The sequence below is a fragment of the Monopterus albus genome, unplaced genomic scaffold (genome assembly GCF_001952655.1).
Source record: "Monopterus albus unplaced genomic scaffold, M_albus_1.0 scaffold203.1, whole genome shotgun sequence".
NCBI lineage: Eukaryota > Metazoa > Chordata > Actinopteri > Synbranchiformes > Synbranchidae > Monopterus > Monopterus albus.
This window is the reverse complement of record NW_018128083.1, coordinates 915,536-939,686: the sequence shown is the minus strand read 5'-3', so window position 1 is coordinate 939,686 and position 24,151 is coordinate 915,536. Positions and strand designations below refer to the sequence as shown.

The window sequence follows — 24,151 nt, the reverse complement described above, 5'->3', positions numbered from 1 at the left end:
TCCTTTAATATTTCCTTCACCTTACATTCCACTTCCGTCCAGCTTTCTCCAGCTGACTCCTTGATTCCCTCGAAGATCAGGTTTTTTCGCTTGGACTGTACTTCCAAATGCTCCATTTTATCCATTATGGCTATTAGACTCTCACAAGTTTTGTAGACATCATCCCTTGTTTCCTTGGTTTGTATTTTCTGTTCACCCATGGCTGCTTTAATCACATCCACATCTCGCTGGGTAAACTGCAAACTCGTTTTTATCTCCTGTATTTCTCTGGTCATGTCGTCGAGTCTCTTGTTATTTGTCTCCATAAGTAGTTGCACAAAACCTTTGTTGTTGGCTCAACAGTGCGGTGTACATCTGCTTCTGCTGACTCAACATCTCTGTTACTTGCGCTGCTGAAATATAATCCTCTTCTGCTTCAACATCCTCGTTTGCTTCTGATTTATTAGCTCTTTTCCCTCTTGGAGGCATTTTAATAGTTGTAGAATTTATTCAAAGACTTGAAAATGTAGACTTTACCTGCTCTCAGAAATGTCTGTATGATGCTAATCATAACGTGCAGTCTGTGTATTATTTATCATGGCTCATAAGCTGATTTCATGTTTTGTGTGCCTGTATGTAAACTATCAATGATTTCAGTGATTCTCAACAACTGCACACCTCCGCTCTGCAGCAAAGTTAGAAAATATTCACATATTCAAACACAAACAATGTCTCTCTCCAACTGTAATAAGGTAGACAACAAGATACAATTTAAGCTTCATCAAACAGGACCTCCTCCATGCTGCACAAACTGGTCTCTGTGTGCCTCCGGTTGTAAGATGAGTGCGCAGAGACTGTCTCGTGGAAGACAAGCTTGTTCTGATGAAAATTTGGCTGTAGCTTGTCTTGCTATGGTTGTAAAATGCATTGTATGTGTTTTAATAACATTTCCTTTATGACTTATTGATCCAAGAACTGGGAATCTTTCCAACTTTACCAAAATCTCAGCAGTATCTGTGGTCATTGTCCCAGCAACCTTCAGGGCACCCTGTAATTCACATCCTGAGTAGCAGGCAACCATATGGGAAAAAAAAGTGTACATGTGTACACACTGTCAAAACTGTCAGTACTCATTTATAAACATTTGTAAATGTTCCCAACTCTGGTGTGTGTGTGCCTCTGTATTATTTACATTATGGGGACCAAAACCTGTTAATGCACACATTGGGGGGAGTCGGCCACAAGGAAATCACTGAATTTTAGGGTGGCAACATGGATTAAGGTGGGGTGTTAGGCAAATAGTGGTTATGGTTAAGTCTACAGGAAATGAATGGAAGTCAATGTAAAGTCCCCAGAAGGAGTGAAAACACAGCATAAGTGTGTGTATATATGGTGCACATTACTTAGATTTAAAACAGTTTTTTTAAGGAAATCGATAAGTGGCATTACTTAGATTTAAAACAGTTTTTTTAAAGCAGACTAAAGTTCAGGGATCGATAAGTGGCAGAAAAGTACTAATAGTGTTAAAATGTCAAGCAATCTGGTGTTTAGTAAGAGACGCAGTACTAAAATCATACTGCATTCAGCTGCTTCTACAGTATTCTGCATCACTGAGAATAGCATGACTTTTGCATTTGCAGCATACAGTTAGTACTCAGTTGTCTATCTACTTTTGTGCATTTTTGTCTGTTTTTTTTTTTTTTACAGTGTCTCTATGAGAACTGGTTAATAAACCTCACATTTTTGGTAATTAGCAAAATCTGGTAAAAATAAGTTGGCATTGAATGTAATCTTGTTTTCTTAGATCTTTATCAGATAGTTTCTGATTTAAAGGAATAGTCTGACATTTTGTAAAATACACTTATTCACTTGATTGTGTTAAATGAGAAGAACTATGTCTTTCTCATTCCTGAGCATTAAGCTAGGAGCTAGAACAAGGCCTTACTCTGCCTAGGTTAGCATTAAGACCGGGGAAACTGCTTGCGCCGCTAATGCTAACAAATTAACTTGTTGTACTATTATCTATAGTATCTATTATACAGTATATCTTGACAAACAAATTTATTCTTTAACATACTACAAGAGATCATAGTGCACACCACTATTAGCTCATGAACGTTACAGCCTGTAACACCCCACAAAACCACAATTATTATTATTTTTAAACATTTGTATTGGTGTACAAATTCAACAAATAAGATACAAAGTTTTAATTGTGGAGCTTCAGCGGTGTTGGCACAGTTGGTGTCAGGCTAGTGGCTTTCCCCGGCTTATGCTATGCTAAGCTAAGCTAGTCACCTGCAGGCTCCTGTTCTATACCTCATGCAAAGATAAGAGTGATCTAACCATCTAAGACCATCTAACTTGAATTCATATAAACACATTTATAATGGTAAACCTTTCTTTTAAACAATACTTTTACCAATCATAAAAAGACTTTAAAAGTTGTTGTGGTGCTGAAACTCACTGATGCTATTATCAATATGACTACATTCACACTGCAGGCTGAAGTGACCCAAATCCGATCTTTTTGCCCAAATGCGACCCATATCTGATTTCATTATGACAGTGTGAACAGCACAAATCCAATTTTTTCAAATCAGGCCCAGGCCACTTTCATATGTGGTCCTAAATCGGATACATATCCGATGTTTTGCAATACGACTTCAGTCTGAACGGCCATGTCGCATTTCATGCGATTTTTATGTCATTGAAATGTGACAGACGTCACAATTCTGTGCTGGAGGAGGCGAGGCCATAAGCAATATTTGTGCTCTCCTTCTTCTTGATATTCTTCTTATTATTATTTCTTTATTTCGATTGCACATTAACTGGTACATCGCTACGCACATGCTATCATGAGCCGCATCCATTTTTATTTGCACAAACACAGTACGCTGCGTCTGGCGTCACGTCCTCTTCTGCGCATGCGAGTCACCTCAGGGCCGTATACTGTTCACACGAGACAGATGGCAGTTGCATTTAAATGACAGTGTGAACAACAGTGCAAAAAAATCGGATTTCGGCAAAAAATCCGATCTGAGCATTAAGACCTGCAGTGTGAACATAGTCTTTGTCTGAAAGGTCAGCAAGCCCTATATTTTGCTCACATTTTAGACTATATGCAACATGTATCATTAATGATGTCGGATTCTTTTATACTGGACTTTGACTGGTGGACAGTTTGACACCATGAATTTTTTGCATGTGCCTCTTCATCAGCAGCCTTTCAGTGAATAACTCATCACAATCCCCACATTTGTACGGTCTCTCCTCTTTATGTTTAGCTAGAACGTGTTTCCTCAAAGTTGAACCTCTGTTGAAGGATTTGTCACAGATGTGGCAACTGAAAGGCTTCTCACCTGTGTGAGTCCGTATATGTTCTGTCATATGCCCTTTCAGTTTGAAACACTTGCCGCAGAAATGGCAACTGTAGGGTCTCTCTCCTGTGTGCACTCTCATGTGGTTCTGCAGATTGCTCTGACAAGGGATGTGTTTGCCACATATGTGACAGTCAAAGTTTCCCTTGCCGTCATGTGACTTGCTTTCATGTGTCGTGAGGTGCCATGTAAGCAGAGATTTTTTGGTGAATATGTAGTTGCATATGTGGCAGCGGTATAATGTAGTGCTGGTCTTCTCTTCAGAGCACTTTGCTTCCTCTTGAGATGTTTGTAGTGGCTCTCTGTTCTCCTCTGCAGCTCTGCAGTCCTCTAACTGTTGCACTGTTTTGATGAGTTCCTTTGTTAATGCATCTCCATCATCACTGTCCTCTGCTGAATGTTGATCCTCGCACCCGTTTATCCATAGTTCCTCTTTCTGTTCATGCTGCTCCTCTTTAATCTGGGAGGGCCCCGGCTCATCCTCGCACACAGCTGGGCTCCACTCCTGCTGTTTAGGGGAAACCTCCTCTGTGGGTGCAGTTGGCTGCTTGGCATCTGCAAGGATGGAAACAGAAATGGATTTACACTTGTGGTACACAGCAAATACATCAGCACCAAAATAGCGCTTCCATCAATTCACATCTATCAGGACTTTTACCTTTGGATTAATTCTGATCAGCTGCTTCAAAGATACATCGGCTTCATGAAAATGATGCACGAACCTCAGACGGGCCACAAACTAACCATTTTCTAGCTTGTGTTTCAACAAAACATAGAAGTGATAATCAGAGTTTCATTTTGAGTGAATTTAAAGGACACACGTACTATATATCCAGATACATAAAGGTGTTTTGCTTTGTAACCACCTTCCAAACTACACAGGATACAAATCATTATGAAGCATAAGATTAAATGCCAAATTTTCACCACATAGTATCTGCACAAATTACTGCTGGAGTGTCTTCATGATCAGTTTGTATTGGCTATTAATAGCAAAGCTACAGATTATACAGACATTATTTCTTGTTAGTACTGAAAACATTATTGTTTACAAATCACATGAAAACATCTTCATATTCCAGCCTCCTACAGCAAATGTGCATCTGTTCCTAAGACATATTTTTAAAGACTGTATAGAGTCTCTAAAATTTGCTCCAGTATGAATAGACCTGTAGTGTATTATATTAGCAACTTGATGTTAAGGTACAACAAACATGTTAGCCAACAATGGTTATCTGGTCACACTTCTTTTAAAAAAAGTGCTCTACCAGTTTAGCAGTGAGCTCCTAGAAATATTATTATTATATATTATATCATTTTGGATAATTAAAAAATAAGTATCAAAACTGATGCACAAAACCAGAAATATCTAACTTTGCTTTCATGTCAGAATCTGGCATCTACATTACAACTAAGTTGCTGACAGTTCATCTAAAGTTGTCTTTCACTTGTATTCAGCTCCAACAGATGCTAGGTACATGCCAAGTCTCTTTCATGATCATTCCTCAGTCCTTGATTCTTGCTTGACACAAACATCGTTCTGAATGAGGGAGGATCAAAAATGCCCCAAGACTGTTATTTCTGCTCTGAGGAGTGAAGACTGGGGAGTGATGAGGCTGCCTGGAGGAGTCATGAGTGAGGAAACAAGAGACCATCCTTTGCTGAAATCTATTCAGGACCATCATGACCCTTTATCAGAATTCAGCTGGTGATTGGACGCTTCAGATTAAGTCTCTTAAAACGTGCTTCCTCACATTTTTTTCCTTGCATCTTACTAAGTCCTAAGTACTAAGAAAAAGATGTGAAAAGATGTAAGAGAGGGAAACACTGGTGCCTTGGCACCCACTGATTCAAGTGACATTATTTGAGGACATTTATCAGATTTCATACTGCTCCATCTAGATACACAAAGGGTTTTATGCAGATTTTCTAAGACATATTCTGTATTACCCCCAACACATTTTTTACTACAGCTTTGTGTAGTAAAAATTGGCATATTGGAGTTCCCTTTTAGTCACTTAATCCTGTTTTACTACTTCTTTGGTTGAGCATTTCAAGTTTGTTGTACCTTTAGGCGCACATCCATCTGTGTTACTGTGCATCTATACATTACTGCAGCAAGGTGAGAATTTTAACTGTTGGTCAGCAAAAACAAGATTTTCAGTTGTTAGGCTGTGCTTTAATAACCCAAATTAAGTGATCTTTATCAGTGATGCGTTGTAAATTTAATTTGAACTCGATAAGATTGCCATTTTTGCCCATTAATCTGCACTCAGTAAGCCTTAATGACAAAGTGAAAACATGTTATTATTCAGCTTTGCAACTTTATTAAAATCAAAAACTGAAATCTCCCATTTCCACAGGTATCCAGGGCCTTAATTCAATACTTTAGAGAAGCCCCTGTGACAGCAATTACACCTTTGAGTCTTCTTGTTTAGTCTACAAACTTTGTACACCTGGGTTTGGCCAGTTTATTCCATTCTTCCTGCTAGATACTCTTAACCTCCTCCTGACTGGATGCAAAGTGGATCTGAACTGCCGTCTTCAAGTTTCTCCACAGAGGTTCTGTAGGGGTTAATTCTGGGCTCTGGCTGGGCCAGTCAGAGATGGTCAGGGACTTGTCTTGGCTGTATGCTTCAGGTCACTGTTGTGCTAAAAGGTGAACCCTCACCCCAGTCTCAGGTCTCTGCACTCTGGAGCAGGTTTTCTTCAAGGACCTCTCTGCATTTGGCTGCAGACATCCTTTAGTTCTGATCAGTGTCCCTGTCCCTGCTGCTGAGAAGAACTTCCATAGCATGACAACACCATGCTTCTTCAGTGTAGTTTGACAAGAAAAACTGGAAATTTTATCTGTCTCAAATCAACACAGAGTGTGGAAAAGTGAAGGGGTCTGAATACATCCCATAGGGAGTGTACTGGTATTACATTTTAGAAAACATTGTAAGCAATGGATTGCAAGCCAATAAAACAAAGTCACACACAGACTAAAGGCAGAATTTAAGTACATGAACGATATTGACAATGAAAAAATCTGCAATACGAAATGTATCACAAGTTATGAGGATGTAACTATATATGTAACTTTGCGATATTGCAACAGAAATATTTCTCTTTACCATCATGGGACTATGATAATATCTACCCAGATTTAAATATGATTATTTCACTAGTATAACTGTGTTCAGGTCACAGAATTTGAAACTGACAAAGCATATGCTTCATCAGACTTTTACAGCTGTTGTGTGGCAGATGTCCAGTTTCCAGTCAAGAAATGACACAGGAGGAAAGGAAACTGACAATTACTGCCGGACAAAGGCCACATAAAGGTGAGATTTGTGCTTTACTTGAGATGATTTTCAAACATCATGGTTTACTAAAAAAAACAAAACAAAACAAAAAAAACAAAGACTTGAAGAGTGGTGAGAGTGGTTACTATAGGTTGGTTTATCCTTTGTGCATCCAATTTGTTTGTCCATTTAAATTGTAGCACACAGTTGTGTCCTGACTGTTTCTGCGTGATGTATCCAGGACTGTCTCAGTCCTAAATGTGGCTAGTTTTGCCTTCATCGGGTGGTAGTATTTGCAAATTGTTGAAACTTCTTGAAACAGGAAAACTGAAATGCCACACAACAGCTCTAAAAGTTGGTGATGGAGCATTCACTGTCATTTTACAATTCTGCAACTAGCATTCAATGTATACTAACGAGATAGCAAAATTCTATATATCGATACATCCCTAGTCAACTGTTGGAAAACCGTGAAAAAATTAATTGTGGTCAATAATGAAAACCCTCAAGATGCATTTTGTTTACTGTAACTGTACACACACGTTGGCAGTTGTCTAACTATAAACTTTGTACAAACTGTATATTTCTTCTGAATATGCTACATGCTAGATTTTAAGCAGATAGCAATTAGTATGAAGTAGTAACTATGAACAGTATGAGTTGTATTATTGTATTGAATTACAAGAGCTAATCTGGGGAAGCATGTCAATCAAAAAGTCATAAAATATAAACCGACAAACAATTGCAGGGCTCCACACTGCGAATGATCAGTTGCATTTTGTGATCAAATCTTAGATCAAATCTAAGGTGTGACTGACTTTTTTTCAAAGGTCGCACTGCATACCGACTGGAAATGGTGAACAGATGTAACAAATTCTGCGAACACAGCATTTACAGTATCTCACAGAAGTGAGTACATCCCCTCACATTTTGTAAATATTTAAGTATATCTTTTCATGTGACAACACTGAAGAAATGACACTGGGCTACAATGTAAAGTAGTGAGTATAAAGCTTGTGTAACAGTATAAATGTGCTGTCCCCTCAAAATAACACAACACACAGCCATTAATGTCCAAACTGCTGGCAACAAAAGTGAGTACACCCCTAAGTGATAATGGCCTGCAGATAGACAGCTGTTCTGACAAGGCTAGAGTCAGTGTGGATTGAAGTTCTTCTGTCTAGTGAAGTCCCAGTTTGAAGTTAGTAGTGCCTGAAACCCACTATCAAGTCCTTCTTTAAGCAGTAGGCTACTACTGCTCATTTTAGCCCAGAAATATGCAGACACTAGCCAGATGAGTGAGAGAGCTGAACTGTCGTCAACTCCAACAAAGACATCACCAAACATCAGAAGTTATTCTTCAAAAGAAAACAGGCTACCAATAGGCTAAATCACAAACGGCAAAGCATGCACACAATTCATCGGATTATGCTCCAGCTGAAATAACCTAATTTTCAGCATTATCATCATGTTGACTGCTAGGCTATAGAGCACTGCAGTGACTCCACAAAACGAGGTGGAAACTTGTTCCAGAAGTGTTTTTCCCATTTATTGTGTTTCATAAGTCTCCCTCTCTTTGAATTTTATTATAAACATAGGCTATGCATACTGGATGGTAAGGTTATATAAAATAAAAAGTCACTTCCAGCTTTTCCCGTCTAGGGGTCGCCACAGCGAATTGTCACACTGACGACTCGCATGTTGACATTTGGCATGTGTTTTATGCCGGATGCCCTTCCTGATGCAACCCTGACTCAAACCCGGGCCGCAGCAGCGAGAGCGCTGCGCCTTAACCACTAGCCTACCAGGGACGGCCACCAGGTTATTTAAAATAATTTGCAAAAAATACAGATTCTTTTTCATTATACTGTAAAACAACGGTGGTGCTACCAAAGCTGGCACTGGTGCCACCGTCTGTGAGGCTTAGTGGCACCAATGACCCCAGTATGAAGTGCTAGTCTGGAGCCCTGAATTGCCCTTGTATTTGATTCAGCACATGACATCTGCTACACCAGCAAGGTTTTACACTGAGAAGGTGATGCCATGGACCGTCTTCATGTGCTGTTTAAACCCAACAAGCAGAGGAAAGCGCTGGCTGCAGTACATGCAACTGAACGCCATGTTCTCCCTGTGTTTGATCCTGACATGTTTACTCATGGTCGAAAAGCGGTTGAATCTTTTCCCACAGAGGTAGCAGTTGTAAGGCCTTTCCCCAGTGTGAGTCCTTATATGTTCCTTCATGTGGCCTTTCACTTTGTATCTGTTACCACAAATGAGACAGGCAAATGGTTTCTCACCGGAGTGTGCTCGCATGTGAACGATCATTTTACTCCTGCTGTCTGTTATTCTACCACAAACAAAGCAGCTGAATTCTTTGTTGGTAGGCTTTGGTAAACTTTTTGTTGCATGAGCTGCAAGATGCAATTTTAACTCAACCTTTTTGAGAAAAGGCTCAGAGCAAATATTACAAAAAAACATGTTTTTCTTTTTTGTATATTCAGGAGATACTCCACAAGATGACAATGGTTGGTCATGCTGTGTTGGCATCTCATATTCTGTGTGCTCTCCAACTGTCACAACTTGAGTTAGGTTGTCTGGCATCTGATTTTCTTCATGTTCTCCAATTGTGCCTACTTCAGTTAGTGTGTCTGTGACGCTGCTGTACGCCGGACACACAGGTGTCTCCACAGTCCCAGTCCAGGGCTCAGTGTGTTCCACTTTAATTGGCAGGATGCCTGGTTCCTCCTTGTCCTCACTGGGAATACATTGCTTCTCTGTCTGCTGCTCCTGTTCACAAACCTCCTGTGTCGGTGTGGGCAAATCGATCTGCCTTGTATCTGTAACAGTGGATAGGAAAATATTTTTGGTAGCAGCCAGAAAAATCACTTCTGTGATCACACATGAACTAGATGTTGAGAGTGATTCCAGGCGATGACGCTCAACCTAACAGCAGCAGAGAAATCTAATGCAGGTTAAGGTTTGATAACGATGAGTAAAATAAATCTGCATTTCCAGCACACCAACATTAGAAAACACAATAGAGTGCCTGACCTGAAAGTGTCATTCACAAACTCACGTGATTACTGCATTCATTATTCACAGTATCATAGTCAGGCCTTAACAGTTATGTAAGGAACAGACATTTGTGCAGAACCTGACATCTTATTTATGAGGTTGCACTATTAAAAGCTGGTGACTCTAGTAAATTATTTAATAAAATATCACACTGCTTATAACTATGATGATGTTATTTAAGCAAATACTAGTGACTGTATGTTATGTGAGGTGGTGGTCAAATTTCCATATGAGTCTATTGCTGTTTCTCTCTGAGAATGTTTCTCAACCTAGACAGGTCTCAAAGACTAAATGCTATATAAAAGGAATCAAAGTGATCACAGTAGAGCAGGTAGTAATCATATATCAAGGTACATGAGCAAATGGCTCCTAACTGTGATTGGCTAAACACTCACATACAGTGCATCCATACTCAAAAGGCAACTCCCAGTCTGTATTCTATTACATTAATGGAGTTTAACGGTGCTTTCATACCTGCTTTGTTTAGTCCAGCTGAAATAGCTGCTTGATATACAACTATTTTGAGTTCTGTGTGGAATGGATCAGATTTGGCTTTTCTCTGCTGTGTTGTGTTGTTCCAATGCAAACAAAAGAAATAAACATGAGAATACCAAAGAATTTGTGATTGCAACATTTTTTGGGAGAAGTGTTATCTGACAGAAATGTAGGGGTAGTAATATTTATGGACATGGCTACCATTAGGTTTATCCACTTGCAGAGCGTTCCATATATATCCATGCTATATACAGCATGCTGACCTTGGCAACAGCTGTATTCTAATGTTAGCTTAGCCAGCCTTACAAGCTTGCTAATAACTTACTAGAAGAGATGGATCTCCACGACTGACAGAACTGTGTTAAAAAACAAACACAGAGAAGGAGCTGTTCACACACACTCCATTGTCATGGTTGTCAGGTGTTTGTGTGTGTGAGAGAGAACTACAGTGGAGCAAGGAGGGACTGAGCAAATACATGCGCTATGCACGGTACTACACTGAAAAGACATTCAACCTATTTTAAATCAATATGTGGTGGTCAATGTTGATACTGTGGCAGCCCGCCACAAATAAATCAATCTATGGGAAACTGTGAAGTGTGACATTTTAACTGAAGTCCTTTCCACAGAAGGAAGATTAAAAAGTGGTGGGGACACCGTCTATGCTAATTTCACCCTCATACTCCACCATGCTGGCTGCTGCTCTTGTTTGGTTGTGTACCGATATCACAAGGCAGGTTTCACCTCGACAAAAAATACTGTCACGTTTTAATATTGTGAGATGATAGACTCAGGAGGCCACATTCTGTAGCACAGAGAGTGTAACACAGAATGAGGCAAAACCATCACTAACACACAGTCATTAGCAGACTAACATTGGCATTTCAATTTTGTACCTTTCTATTTCATTATGCTGGTTAATTTAGAGTCATTCCAAGTGACTGTAACATTAGTGTTTTGCTATGCTGGTTAATTTAGAGTCATTCCAAATGACTGTAACATTAGTGTTTTGTTGTCAGATTAGCAGAAATCAGTGTGTTTTCCTGGATTAGCAAATTAAGTCATTTTGCTCAGTTTGCTAGTTTTTGCTCAGTTTTGGTCCAGGCCACATAGTTTGTTTATGATGGACATAAAAATAGGGACTTTGTTCAACTATCAAAGCATAACGTGTAATTTCTCGTTTCACATATAACTCATGTTTTTCCTTATAACATTATCTGTGCCAAGCATTGAACACTGAACACAATGCAGTAGTGGCTAGAACATTAGCAATGTATCAATAATACTGGGACAAAACATTCCTTTGTATAATTTGCTTGTGTTACTGCCTTAGGTAAGAAAAAGGATCTGTGTCACTACAATGTCACCAAAAACCATGAGCTCAATGGACTACATTCTGTAGACATTAATATTGCTGATGAACTGCCTGACTCCAGAGTCTGTTGCTGGCTGTTGTTATCACATATGACCTAGTTTCACAGAGGTGGCAAGGGTGGCAAGGAGGGAGCAGAGAAGGGAAAAAGTTAGAGGTGCTTTAACAAAAAACAAACAAACAAAAAAAGCTTCCATAAGCCAAATGCAGTGAGGCCATAAGATTCCAGGCAACACCAGCATTCATCACAGTTCGCATCATATGACTGAATATTCCCCATGTAGTCAATGATTTACAAGCATTCAAGCAATCAAAACAGTTGTATGACTCTAGACTTGAGTGACACTATGTATTCAGTCTGGGTTTGGTTACATTTAATGACAGTATTTTGCATTGATATTTGTGTGCTTTCCAAGCAGTTCTGTATTCGTAAATGCCAAGTCAGACACATCATACTGTAGCTTTCAGACAAAAAAGGGTTTTTACAAGTTGGAAACTTATAGTTACAAAAACTCTGATACAGGGTTCCAGACTAACATTTCATACTGGGGTCACTGGTGCCACTAAGCCTCGCAGATGGTGACACTACCTCTGTTTAACAGCATAATGCATAAGAATCAGTATTTTTTGCAAATTATTTTAAATAACCTTACCATCCAATGTGAATAGCCCAATATTTATGAAGAAATTCAGAGAAAGGGAGATTTATGCAACATAATGACTGGGAAAATCACTTCTGCAACAAGTTTCTACTTCTTTCTCCGTAGTCACTGAGGTGCTCTATAGCCTAGCAGTCAACATGATAATGATGACACTGATGAAGATTAGGCTATTATATTTTAATTTAAACATAAACCGATGAAATGTGTGTGTGTGCTTTACCATTTGTGATTTAGGGTATTTGTAGCCTGTGTTTTTCTGAAGAAGAATTGCTGCTCTTTGGTGATGTCTTTGTTGGACTTGATGCATAGTTCAGCTCTCTCACTTGCCTGGCTAATGTCAGCTGTCAGCAGGAGGACAGTATGGTCTTCACCAGGCTGATTGGCAGCAGAAATGTACTGGACAAACTGTTTCCATTTTAGCTCATCAGCAGTGTTTACATTTTTCCAAATAGCCTTGTGTAGAATATGATTTGAGCCAATAAGGACTGAACAAAAATAAATTGAAAATCTAATATAATAATTTAAAACTAGCTAGGTGAATAAGATTTTATGAGGGACTATGCAACACTCAAATCCTGGGGATAAAATGCATTGTAAATATGCACATATGTAAAATCTTGTTCTTGATTTCTCTCAAATAGTTTATATTGTCTTGTTTTAGGTATTTTTGAGTGGTTTTTCAGAGACCCTTATGGCTGAAATAGAGATAAATCCCCCATTGCGGGATTAATTGTGGGAGGATCATTCTTGTTCTTGATTGTCTCTCAAATACTATATTCTGTCTGGTTTTAGGTATTTTGGAATTTGTTGGTGTGTGTGGTGTTTGTTCTTATGGTGTTTTATTGCTGCTCTCTATTGCTGCTGGAACACAGGAATTTCCCCATTGTGGGATCAAAGTCCTACCAACCTACCTACCTAAAACAAAAGTTTCTCCACTTTAATTTCACTTTTCAATTTTAGTCACTTTTTCCAGTTTTGCTGCTCAGATTTTCAGTTTCACTGACACTTTTTTTTTTGTTTCTCTACTCAATTTTTCAATGTCCATTTTTTTGTGTTGCTTTTTTCAGTTTAAGTTCTTACGCAAAGCTCTCGTGTGGGCGGGTGTTACAGGGCTGCCTCCTCATTGGTCAGCAGCTTTTGTACTGACAGCCATTGGGCAGGAACTGGTGCAACTCTATTTATCTTCCATCTTCCGTGTGGCTCTATAATACATCTGTGCGATGGGTGCAGTTACTAGAAATGGGTGGCCAAAAAACAGTAATCACTGTTTTACTTGGGTTAAAACAACTTAATGTGACTGTAAATATACAGATTGGCAGCATATGTAGAGTGAATGTGGCGTGAATCTCTGTGGCACCCACATTAGCTGATTAGCTTCCACAGTAATGTAAATGTAGAGAATGTGGAGTTTTCGTCAGGCTGTATTGAATTTTGCATAATTGCACCATTTTGGGAGCTCCAATATATTATCCATCAAAGATACTGTATATACTACATACAGTTCAAGTCAGACAGAAGATGACACACATACACCTTAGCCAAATACATTTAAACTTTGTTCTTCACATCTCCTGACATTTAATCCTATAAACGTCCCTTGTCATGGGTCAGTTAGGATCACTACTTTAAAGAGCCCTTGACCTGCTCATTTTGCTCATTTCCAGCCATTTCATGTTTAATCTTGGGTACCTCTAGATTAGCACAACACCCCTCATAACTCCAAATAGTCTATAATTATTTCAGAATGATAAAAACAGAGCCTCTTCATAAAAACGACAGGAGTTCGTGAACACGCACAACTCCTGTTGCCGGTGAGTGGACAGCACAATGAACTGCAATGGCATAAATATGAATGTCTCCTCCATAGGTAAACAATGGCATATGTACCGACGAAAAGAGATGTGTAACACTCTAAACAGAGCAGGTAATTGAGAAACCCCATATTTTAACTGGCATAGTAACTTCTCCAGCCTTACAACAATTCTCTCTAAGGTTAGAGAAACAAGGCATTAAGAGACATGCAACGTGTGCTTTTTTTTTTTTTTTTTTTAAACTTACCGTTAACTCCCACCAAGTAGTGGAAACATCGCTCACTTTCAAGTAGCTCCAAGGTCAGTAAATACAACCAGTGGTCACTGCATCTTACCCCACACGACCACATACAGTCCCAAAGTAGTGAAATTAATTCAGGTAGCACAGTACCAACAATAACATCATGGGTCATTACAATCCGCTCGCCAACCCGCAACACATCACATGCAGCAGACACACTGGCCTCAAGCAGTCAAAACAAACAGTTACTGTGCTCCAGGGGAATCCAGCATTGATGAGCTGATCATTCACCACCGTGGGGTCTGCTTGTAGGTTAGACCTGGTCGGGTAAAACGGAGTCCCTGTACAGAAATATTCCTGGACATGCAGTAACTGCAAGCTGTGTTTTTCTTCCGACCTCTGGTCAGCATGAGGTAAAATATATCCACAAAACCATGTGCAGCCAAAAAATTCCACTTTTAAAATGGCACCGGTTGATGTCAGGCAACTTCACATGAATGTGCAACTGCCTGGAGATTATGACCATTCAAGGAAATCCATCACATAAAAGTTGCTTCTGCATAGAAATACTAGAACATACATACACCCCATTTTTTTGTGCTTTGTCATGTCTAAGATGATAATCCACCATTGTAACATTGTAGATAAGTCAAAAAACAAAAAGCATGGGCTTTTTAAGAATGTGAAACATCAGAATAATAGTAGAGAAAAAGACTGATTTCAGCTTTTATTTCTTTCATCACATTCCCAGTGGGTCAGAGGTTTACATACACTCCATTAGTATTTGGTAGCACTGCCTTCAAATTGTTTAAGTTGCATCCAACATTTTGGGTTATGCAGCTACAACCTGTAGTCTGCCTTTTTTATGTCAGTCTTCTTCCTTGCCGAGAAGCCTTTCATCACATGACTGCCATTATGAATATAATCATTATACAAAGTCTATTTCAGAAGATTGCAATAATATTCCACATTCAAAACTGTAGAAATGACAATGGACTTCAGCATCACTGTAACAACAGCGGAGATCTTCGAGTTTCTGGGCTCCACAGTCTCTCAGAACCTGAAGTGGATGTCCAACATCAGCACCATCATCAAGAAGGCACAGGAGAGGATGTACTTCTCCCATCTAGACCAGTGTATCGGGATGAGATGCAGGAGTTAAAACTGAACAGATTTAGCAGTTTATGTTTGAGCCTCATTCACCCATTACAGAGCAGTACTGTATAAAAGAGATACAAGTAAAAGGGGCAAAAGCATTAGTCTAGCTGAGAGTTTTGATAGTATGTCAACAGGCTGTTTGCATGCAGTTGGACTACTAATAGTGATCCAAACATAGCATTTTAATTTGCTGTTAATACTCCAAAGTGTCTACCATCCCATAATGTTTGATAGTATATCAGTATTTTTTTATTTTCCCAGATGATCCAAAACAATCTAGTAAAGTTGCCTTGCTTTATTAGCAGCTACCAAATGTAAATGTTAATATTCCATTCCAACAACAGTACATCTATACATATCTACTACATGTCTTATATGATCTCCTAACACTGAATAATATGTCAGTATTTTTTATCTCAGTCGATCCAAAATGTAGCGTTAATCTAATGTTGGTAGCTAACACAGAAGGATGCTGTCAGCACTCGGTTCAGTGGTGAACCAAATGTTGCCTTCCCTGTCATTTAGGCCTATCTGTGCTTTGCTGTTAATACTCCAGCAGCGGTGTTTCACACTGTCTCAAAATGTTTGCCAGTATGTTAGTACCGTATCTGTTTGTTTTTGCTTACCTCTCAAAATGTTTGCCAGTATGTTAGTATCTGTTTGTTTTTGCTCAATGATTAAGAAAAACGCAATCTGGCAACAGAGAACCTGAAGAATGGCATTTTTAGCAGAGGCTAAGTTAGCAAGAGGCTAACCATTAGCTTTAGCAGTGAGACAAACATAGCTTAGTTGTTAAACATCAGTAACTAATTGCACATCTCATAACATTCAATATGATGTCAGCATCTCTTCATTTTTTCAGTTGAACTACAACCTCACAGTAACGTTAACATAAGACTGGGAGCTTAAGTGTTATTAGCAGATGGCTAAATGCAGCCCTCAGGCTGCTACCAGAAGCCAAAACCATAGCTAACCAGCTGCTAATAATGATGCATGTTTCACACTAGCTCACAGTGTTAGCTTAATAGTAATTATATAAATTGTATAAAGAAGCTCCAGGGTTTGGTTTATATCCAAAAATTGTGCAATCTAGCATATTTGCTGTCAACAGAAACAACTTTTGCCACCTGGTGCTGAAAAGTTAGTTCTGGCTGCTGAGCCCAGAGGCTTCAGATTTCTCCTGAACTCCAGAAAACCCAAGAACCAAATCTGGCTGTCCAAATTTGTCGTCACAAATCAAGTCTGCCCAAGCCTCTTTCAAACTCGGATTTTTTTGGGAGGAAACAGATATCCGTCCCCTTCAGCTGAGGAATGTAAAAACACCCTGTTAGTAACAAACTATGCATCTACAACTGTCAGTATAGTGGAGGAATGATATTAATGGGGTATAAAAATATGAACTTTTTTTTTTGAGTGGAGTGGGTCTTTAAAATGTATATAACATATTAGCTGAGCACTACAATTCTTGAAGTTGTTACTCCTGTTGTTTTAAACATAGTACAGTGTCTCTCAATGAATAATGCAAGCATCATCCATCTGTCTATCCAAGGTGGTCCTTCAATTCAGCCTCTTTGTCCATAGAAGAACATCAGGTAGAAGAGTCTGGCTCCTGTCACTGCTCAGTTGAGGGCACCTCTCTGTAGTTTACCTTTGTATAATAGAAAGCACAGTTCAGAAGAACATGAGACAGATGATGCTGTAAGTCACTCCTCAAAATTTAACTATTTTATACCAAGTAAAAGCAAAGAAAATATACAAGCGCAAGCAGTAATCAGTGATGTATTCCCTTGATTTGCTACTCAAACTACCTATTGGTATGTTTAAGACATTTGGTATCAATGAATGCTGTGTCACTTATCAATATTGTCCTCTATCTGTGGTATTATCTAAATGTAAAAATTAATTAAGTTTCTTTTTTTATCTACAACAATAGCTGGAGTGGAGACTGTCATCAAAAATAATCCCAAAACCAATATGGAAGACGTGTTGACATAACAGTCCTTTAACAGGAACACAGATTTTATATATATATTAGATTGTCATATTCATTGCAGCACCATCAAAATTTCCAGTAAAAAATGTAGCAATTATAGAAAATGAGCAACCTGCAGCCTTGCACCCTGTGTTAGGTGCAGCTATTGTAATACTTGGAATGTGTTGAATATTACAGCTATGGCTGCATCATCGATATGAATAACAGGCCATCAAGTGATTACATTTGTTCTGTATTATGCTGCATGACTATATAGTACTTTAGAATACTAGTATTTCTCAGCAGGCAGAGGTTATTGCCAAAGTCACTGACAGTAACCCACTGTGGCTATTGCTATTAGCTAAGCTAAAGCTAGAAAGCATGTTACTAACATGACATATAATACAGTGGTGTGAGTTCCTTACCTGATTTAGTAACACCAGAAGAAGTGTGCCCAACAGCAGACACAGATGCGACAGATGTGTCACAACACGGTCAGTTGTTTTCCAGGCAGCTTCCAAGTCTATGCATGAGTATATTTAGACAGTTACCATTACTGTGGAAGCTAATCGACTAATGTGGGTGCCACAGAAATTGTCATGGATACTTGCCACATTCACCCTGTACATATGCTGCCAGTCTGTATATCTGCAGTCAAAAAAAGTTGTTTTAACGGGAGTAAAGGGGCGACTACTGTATTTTGTTCACTCATTTCTAGTAACTGCATTCAAAGCATGGATGTATTATAGATCCACACAGGAGATGGAAGATAAATAGAGTTGCACCAGTTCCTGGCCAATGGTTGTCAGTAGAAAAGCTGCTGACCAACGAGGAGGCAGCCCTGTAACACCCACCTGCGAGAACTTTGCGTAAGAACCGAGATGATATTTTAACAGTATTTTTAAGAAATCTTGAATGATAAAATATAACTGAAAAAGCCTTATTTGTCTGAAAGTCACAACATGCAAAACAATGCAAAGAGATTTTGAAATGTTTTAACTAATCTGGTAATGACTGTCACTTCAGTTCTACTTTCTGAGTATGAATTATCATATGCAGTAAAAGACAACCATATGCAAGCACTGTAAAAGGTTTGGCCACAAACCCATTTGACTGGCTTCTCTCTTGTATGATTTAATGAATCTGTCCCTGCAGAACTCCGATGACACCTCTATCAGAATCAAATTTATTGCCAAATAAGTTGAAGAATAAGAATAGCTTTTTCCATCTGCTATCAGGCTTTCTAATACTAAATTACACTGCTCTGTTGGTCTGTTACATTAGTACAGTTACTGTAATATGTTCTGCTACTTACATCTGTAGATTTTTATGGGCTGAGTATGTCCACTCGAATTATCAGGTCACATTGGTTTAATTTACTGTGTAAATTTATTGTAAATACGCATATAAGGCAAATAGTCTGCATTTTCGATTATTGTACCCTATTTTAATCTTAATTTTATTTTCTTCAATTATTTTATTTTAGTACTTGGTTTTAGTAATATTATATGATACTATATGACTGAATGATTGTTATATGTTACTTGCTATGTCTGTGTTTTTATTTGTGTCTATGTATGCACCAAATCGCCAAGGCAAATTCCTGATAATGTGAACTTCAACTTTACTTATTTGGCAATAAACTTGATTCTGATTCTGCAGATTGTCCACAGATTTTGGAAAGAAAGTAAACACTCAGAATTCAAGCATGCGTTTGCCCCTGCCTGCATGTGCGCAACACTTGTATGAGGCTGTGAATGTTTTTGTCATTTTCGATGTCAAGAATCCGACATTCACCTCTACTTCACACTTTGACTGGCTAGTTGCACATCTGTCTAGTGCTTCTTTTTCATTCCTTACACATTCTCATGCCAACCCAGGTTAATGTATGTCAACCTTTTAGAGCTGTTCTCCTCAATAACCTACGTGAACAACCCACAAAGATAATTTAACAAAGATATTCATGTCTCCTGACCAGACTGTCTGAAAGCGCTCCATTCCTTTTTTAAACACGGTGGTCGGTCAGTAGCCTACGTCAAAGTAAAGTCAACTTTGTATTTCAGTGGCCATGTGTCCTTAAATTTTATGCTGGTGGAAATTCCAACAAATGTTCACACTTTGTGTATCTTGAAATGTTGAAGAATTAATCTCTCAAATTTAAAAGTTTGTATACAGTGATTTCGTTTACCTTGCTTAAGATTATTTTAGTTCCTTTAATGCACTTTTGTGTTGGCAGCAAAATTTATATTTTCTTTTACATTACAAGCAAAAAAAAAAAAAAAAAAAATCACTGCAGAACTCCACAGATTTCCATTCTGAATAATCACAGAAAACTGTATAAAAAAATCCACTGATTCTGTTTGGGCCTGCTTATAACTGTCCATGAGCTTCTAACTTCTATCTGAAGTGTGTGTGACCTTCTATGATACTTTCACTCTCCCTGCACCACACCGGGCGGCAACATGATCCAGCAAAGGTGCTGCCTTGACCAATCACATACCAGGGATAATTGGGATGTGGGCACCCATGGGAAGAAGACTTTTGATTACCTTGTTAGCATGAGCATTCACTGCTATTCAGTGTCAAATTTGGGCCAAAATTAACACCACCACAACGACACGCCATGCAGTTTCGTAAGTACGTAATGTTAAATGTTTTTTTTTTTTTTTTTTATCTACCAATGCCGACACACTGGTGCTAAGGTAGAGTAGGCTATGTTAGCAACATGGCTAACCAAAACGCAATGGAAATTCGTGGGCTGGAAACATGAATGAAGCCACCCATGTCGACTTGTCACAGCCGTATCATACATGCCCACAACACTCCCCCTGCAACCCATCACCCCCCAACCAAAGCAGCCCTGTGCATTAAAACACAACAGGGAGTTGTGATTTTGCTAGACTAATGTCAGTGTACGGTCCACAGTTCATCATACTGGCTGCTGCTCTGGTTCCGTTTTGTACGGATATTGTGAGACAGCTTTTGCGCCTTGATGAGAAATATAATCATGTTCATCACACTCCTACTTGAAAGCACTGTTTTATCCACTCAAGAATAAAATAGTGACTTAATGCATTTGAAAATCAACAGAGCATTTGTGCTTTATCAGGGCTCCAGACTGTGAGTGATCACTCACATTTTGCAACCAAATTTATTTAAGGTGCGACTGACTCTTTTCAAAACAAAGGTTGTGACAAAATACAAAGCTTATGCACAGATGATGCTCTCACTGTAAAAATAGTGGACAGATGTAACAATCTCCACAATACCGTGATCACAGTGTTTATCTCAAGGACTGTCACTCGCTCATCTCATGAGGCAGAGACTTCCAATCTATCAAATGGTTCTATCCACACTGATTCTGAGACACATACGTCATCCCTGGATGCCTTTTTACCCTTCAAGTTTATTTTTAATTTGGTGCATCTTAAATGTAATTACCACAGACAGCTGCTTAAATCAGGTAGATCACCTGTTGGCCTAATTATGTGTTAGAAGTTTTTTTACTTGAACTCATCGGTTTGTACTTCAGTTGAACTATGATAGACTAATCATCATCATCAGTGTCCTCGTTATCATCATGTTGACTGCTAGGCTATAGAGCACTACAGTGACTACCGGTACATAAAAAGCACTGCAAACTTGTTCCAGAAGTGATTTTTCCATTTATTGTGTTCACTAAATCTCCCTCTCTGAATTTCATCATAAATACAGGCTATGCACATTGGATGGCAAGGTTATTTAAAATAATTAATGAAATATAGCTATTAAGCTTTTAAACTGTGCTACCCCATATGTTTATATAGGTAGAATTTTCTGATGTTGCTAATCAAGCTATCAAATTGTGCTGACTCAGAGACGCACATAATTCCTGGACCCCTTTTTTACACCAAGTTTATTTTTTCTTTGGTGCATCTTAAATGTAATTACCACAGACAGCTGCTTAAATCAGGTAGATCATCCATTAGCCTATTTATGTATTGGAAGCTTTTTTCTTTAATCTCTTCTCATGGATCAGGCTCCTGGTGTCACTGTGAGCTTTCTGGTTTTACTTTCCCCCTTCCAAGACAGGGAAATTAATAAAATAAATAAATCAGAACACTTAGACACTGCTGATTTCTTGCTGAAGAAGCCAACATAGAAACAATTTTTGTCTAGTACATTTCTGCTGTCAGTCAGCCTGGTGAAGACCGTACTGTCCTCCTGCTGACAGACAGCTGTTCTGACGAGAGATGCTGCATGGAGGTCGGAGTCAGTGTGCACTGCGCATATGCACCGCTAACATCGAGTGAAGTCCCAACTTCATTCGATGAAACCCACTAACAATCCTTCTTTGAGTAGTAGGCTTCTACTAACATTAACCCAAAAATGAGTTGGCACTAGGGGAGTGGGAAAGCTGAACTGTTCATGAAGTCCAACACAGACATCGCCAAAGAGCAGAAATTCTTATTCAGAATAAAATGGGCTACACATAAATCACATACACAGAGGGCAAAGCATACGCACAATTCATTGGTTTATACTTAAGTTGAAATATAATAGCCCTTTTCCCCCTACCATTATATTGGGGGAACCCCCCTGAAGGTCAAGTTAATTTTATTTTCTATATAGCGCCAGATCACAACAGACAGAAGTCATTCAAGGTTACCTTTCCTATAGAACAGGTCTCTACCTTGTTCTTTTAATAAACAAACTAAATAGCCTTGTGTTATTTATCTTATTTACATGACGGCATGTCATTTCTGCCCCCCCCCCCAAAAAAAGCTGTAAACTGAATAGCCTAATCTTCATCATCATTATCATATTGACTGCTAGGCTATAGAGCACTTCAGTAACTATATACAAAGAGCTGAGAACTTGTTGCAGAACTGACTTTCCCATGTCTGAATTTCATTATAGGCTATGTGCATTGGATGGTAAGGTTATTTTAAATAATTTACAAAAAGTACAGATTCTTTACATTATGTTGTAAAACAAAGGTTGTGACACTAAATCTGACACTGGTGCCACCATCTAAGGAACTTGGTAACACCAGTATAAAATGTTAGTCTGGAACCCTGTTTATTGAACCATTTAGCCTGTTGTTTTACAGTTTAAGCTTTAAAACACTGAACCAAGTTGGATTTACTTCCTTTAAGCAAGGCGTTTTAGTGTTGCTAATTGTGACTCAGTGTCATCCACGTGTTACTCCTGTGTCTTTCCCAAGGATAACTGTTTTCATCATCATCTTATTGCACATCATTTGCAAACAGGCATAATCTGAAGTTTACGACACAACATACAACTAATCAAAGCTAAAATAGAGCATTACTCAGTCACACAACTGGCAGTTAGTGCAGATTTTTATGTTCACACACGTTGTTTTATCTACATAAAATAGAGTACTTTTTTAAAAGTACAAAAGCTAGTGGTGGTGACTGAACTAGTGACTAGTGAGAACAAAAGTTGTACAGATGTACTCCTTGCCATTTGCTAGGAAACAGTAGGCCTGTAGCTAAGACTGCTTAGCATGGACTCTGGATATTCAGACACTGTGCAAGGTTATTCCACAATAACAACTTTTGAGTGAGATCAATACCCACCAGATTTGTTGTGCATAAAGCTTTTTTTGATGGTGCACAGGTGATTAGTTTTTACCTCATGATCTGGTGTTGAAGTGTAGTACTTTTTAAGCGATGCAACGATACACAGGGAAAATGACTATGAAGTTAGGGGTCATCTTTAAAGTGCATACAGCTGGCCAACAGGACGTGACAGATTTATCCCATATCTTTATTATGTTTTTTTTTCAGACCAACTCCATGTCCATCCACCCAGTCCATGCACATCCTCTAGCTTTAGATTCAAATCATGTAAGATTTTGTCTGGGACACTTATGTTTCTACAACCTGTTGTACCTGTTTTTTGGAAAACTACAAACACTGCACTTCATTTTTAGTTGGAGGTTTGTGTAAGAAAGAAAAACTAATAATAATCAAAAAAGTTTGTCCTGTACCCTGGAGCACTTTTTTTCATTCTGAAATTTGAGTGACAGTAAAACAGAAAATGTTAGTAATACAGTTTTATTTTTATTAGCTACAGTTACATTTTTCATTACAGAAAGTTACAATTTTATTCATTTTTCTCTTTCTTTTCATTAGGATTGCAGCGGTATAGCCGTTTCATGATATACCATGGTATGAAAACTAATGGTTATCATACCATGTGCGTTTTCTTATGACCAGTATTGAAGAAAAAACGCAAAATGTGTGCACCTTTCTTCCCCAACATGCAGCAGACAAATGGCAGGGAGAACAAAGCTGATATCACTGAACTCCAGCCACCGAAAAAGAAATTAAATTCAGCAGTGCAGGATTACTTTGGCTAGAACAAAAATGAACACCTTTGACAACACGTCTCTCCGTACAGGTCAAAGTATGTGTCCCGTTATAACTTTTCTCCATTAACATTCTCAGAGCAAAAATTGCATCAGTAGTGCTCTTTCTGGGCATGAAGCCATACTGCTGCTCACAGATATCCACTTCCTTTCTTAGCCTAGCTTCCACTGCTCTTTCCCATAGCTTCATTGTGTGGCTCATCAACTTTATACCTCTGTAGTTGCTACAACTCTGCACATCACCCTTGTTCTTAAAGATCGGCACTAGTACACTTCTCCTCCATTCCTCAGGCATCTTCTCACTCTCTAAAATCCTGTTGAACAAACTAGATAGAAACTCCAC

General features: G+C 38.7%; 2 protein-coding genes across 6 annotated transcripts in view; one reads left to right on the top strand and one right to left on the bottom strand.

The window, feature by feature from the left end:
• Positions 1–24,151, top strand: part of LOC109970592 (cytosolic 10-formyltetrahydrofolate dehydrogenase-like) — a 59,450-nt gene that overhangs the window by 17,119 nt on the left and 18,180 nt on the right. The window lies entirely within an intron of this gene.
• LOC109970593 (zinc finger protein 436-like) overlaps positions 2,981–24,151 on the bottom strand; it is a 25,174-nt gene continuing 4,003 nt past the window's right edge. Inside the window, exons 2-3 of one of the 4 annotated variants that reach the window (XM_020618263.1) lie at positions 9,281–9,483; positions 2,981–3,914 (exon numbers count right to left, since the gene is read on the bottom strand). In XM_020618263.1, the coding sequence (XP_020473919.1) occupies positions 3,777–3,914; positions 9,281–9,483 (341 nt within the window). In that variant the 3' untranslated portion in view covers positions 2,981–3,776. Of the gene's footprint in view, positions 3,915–8,452; positions 9,484–16,096; positions 17,109–24,151 lie in introns of those variants that run through there. The other 3 variants (XM_020618262.1, XM_020618261.1, XR_002276433.1) reach the window with 3 other exon arrangements.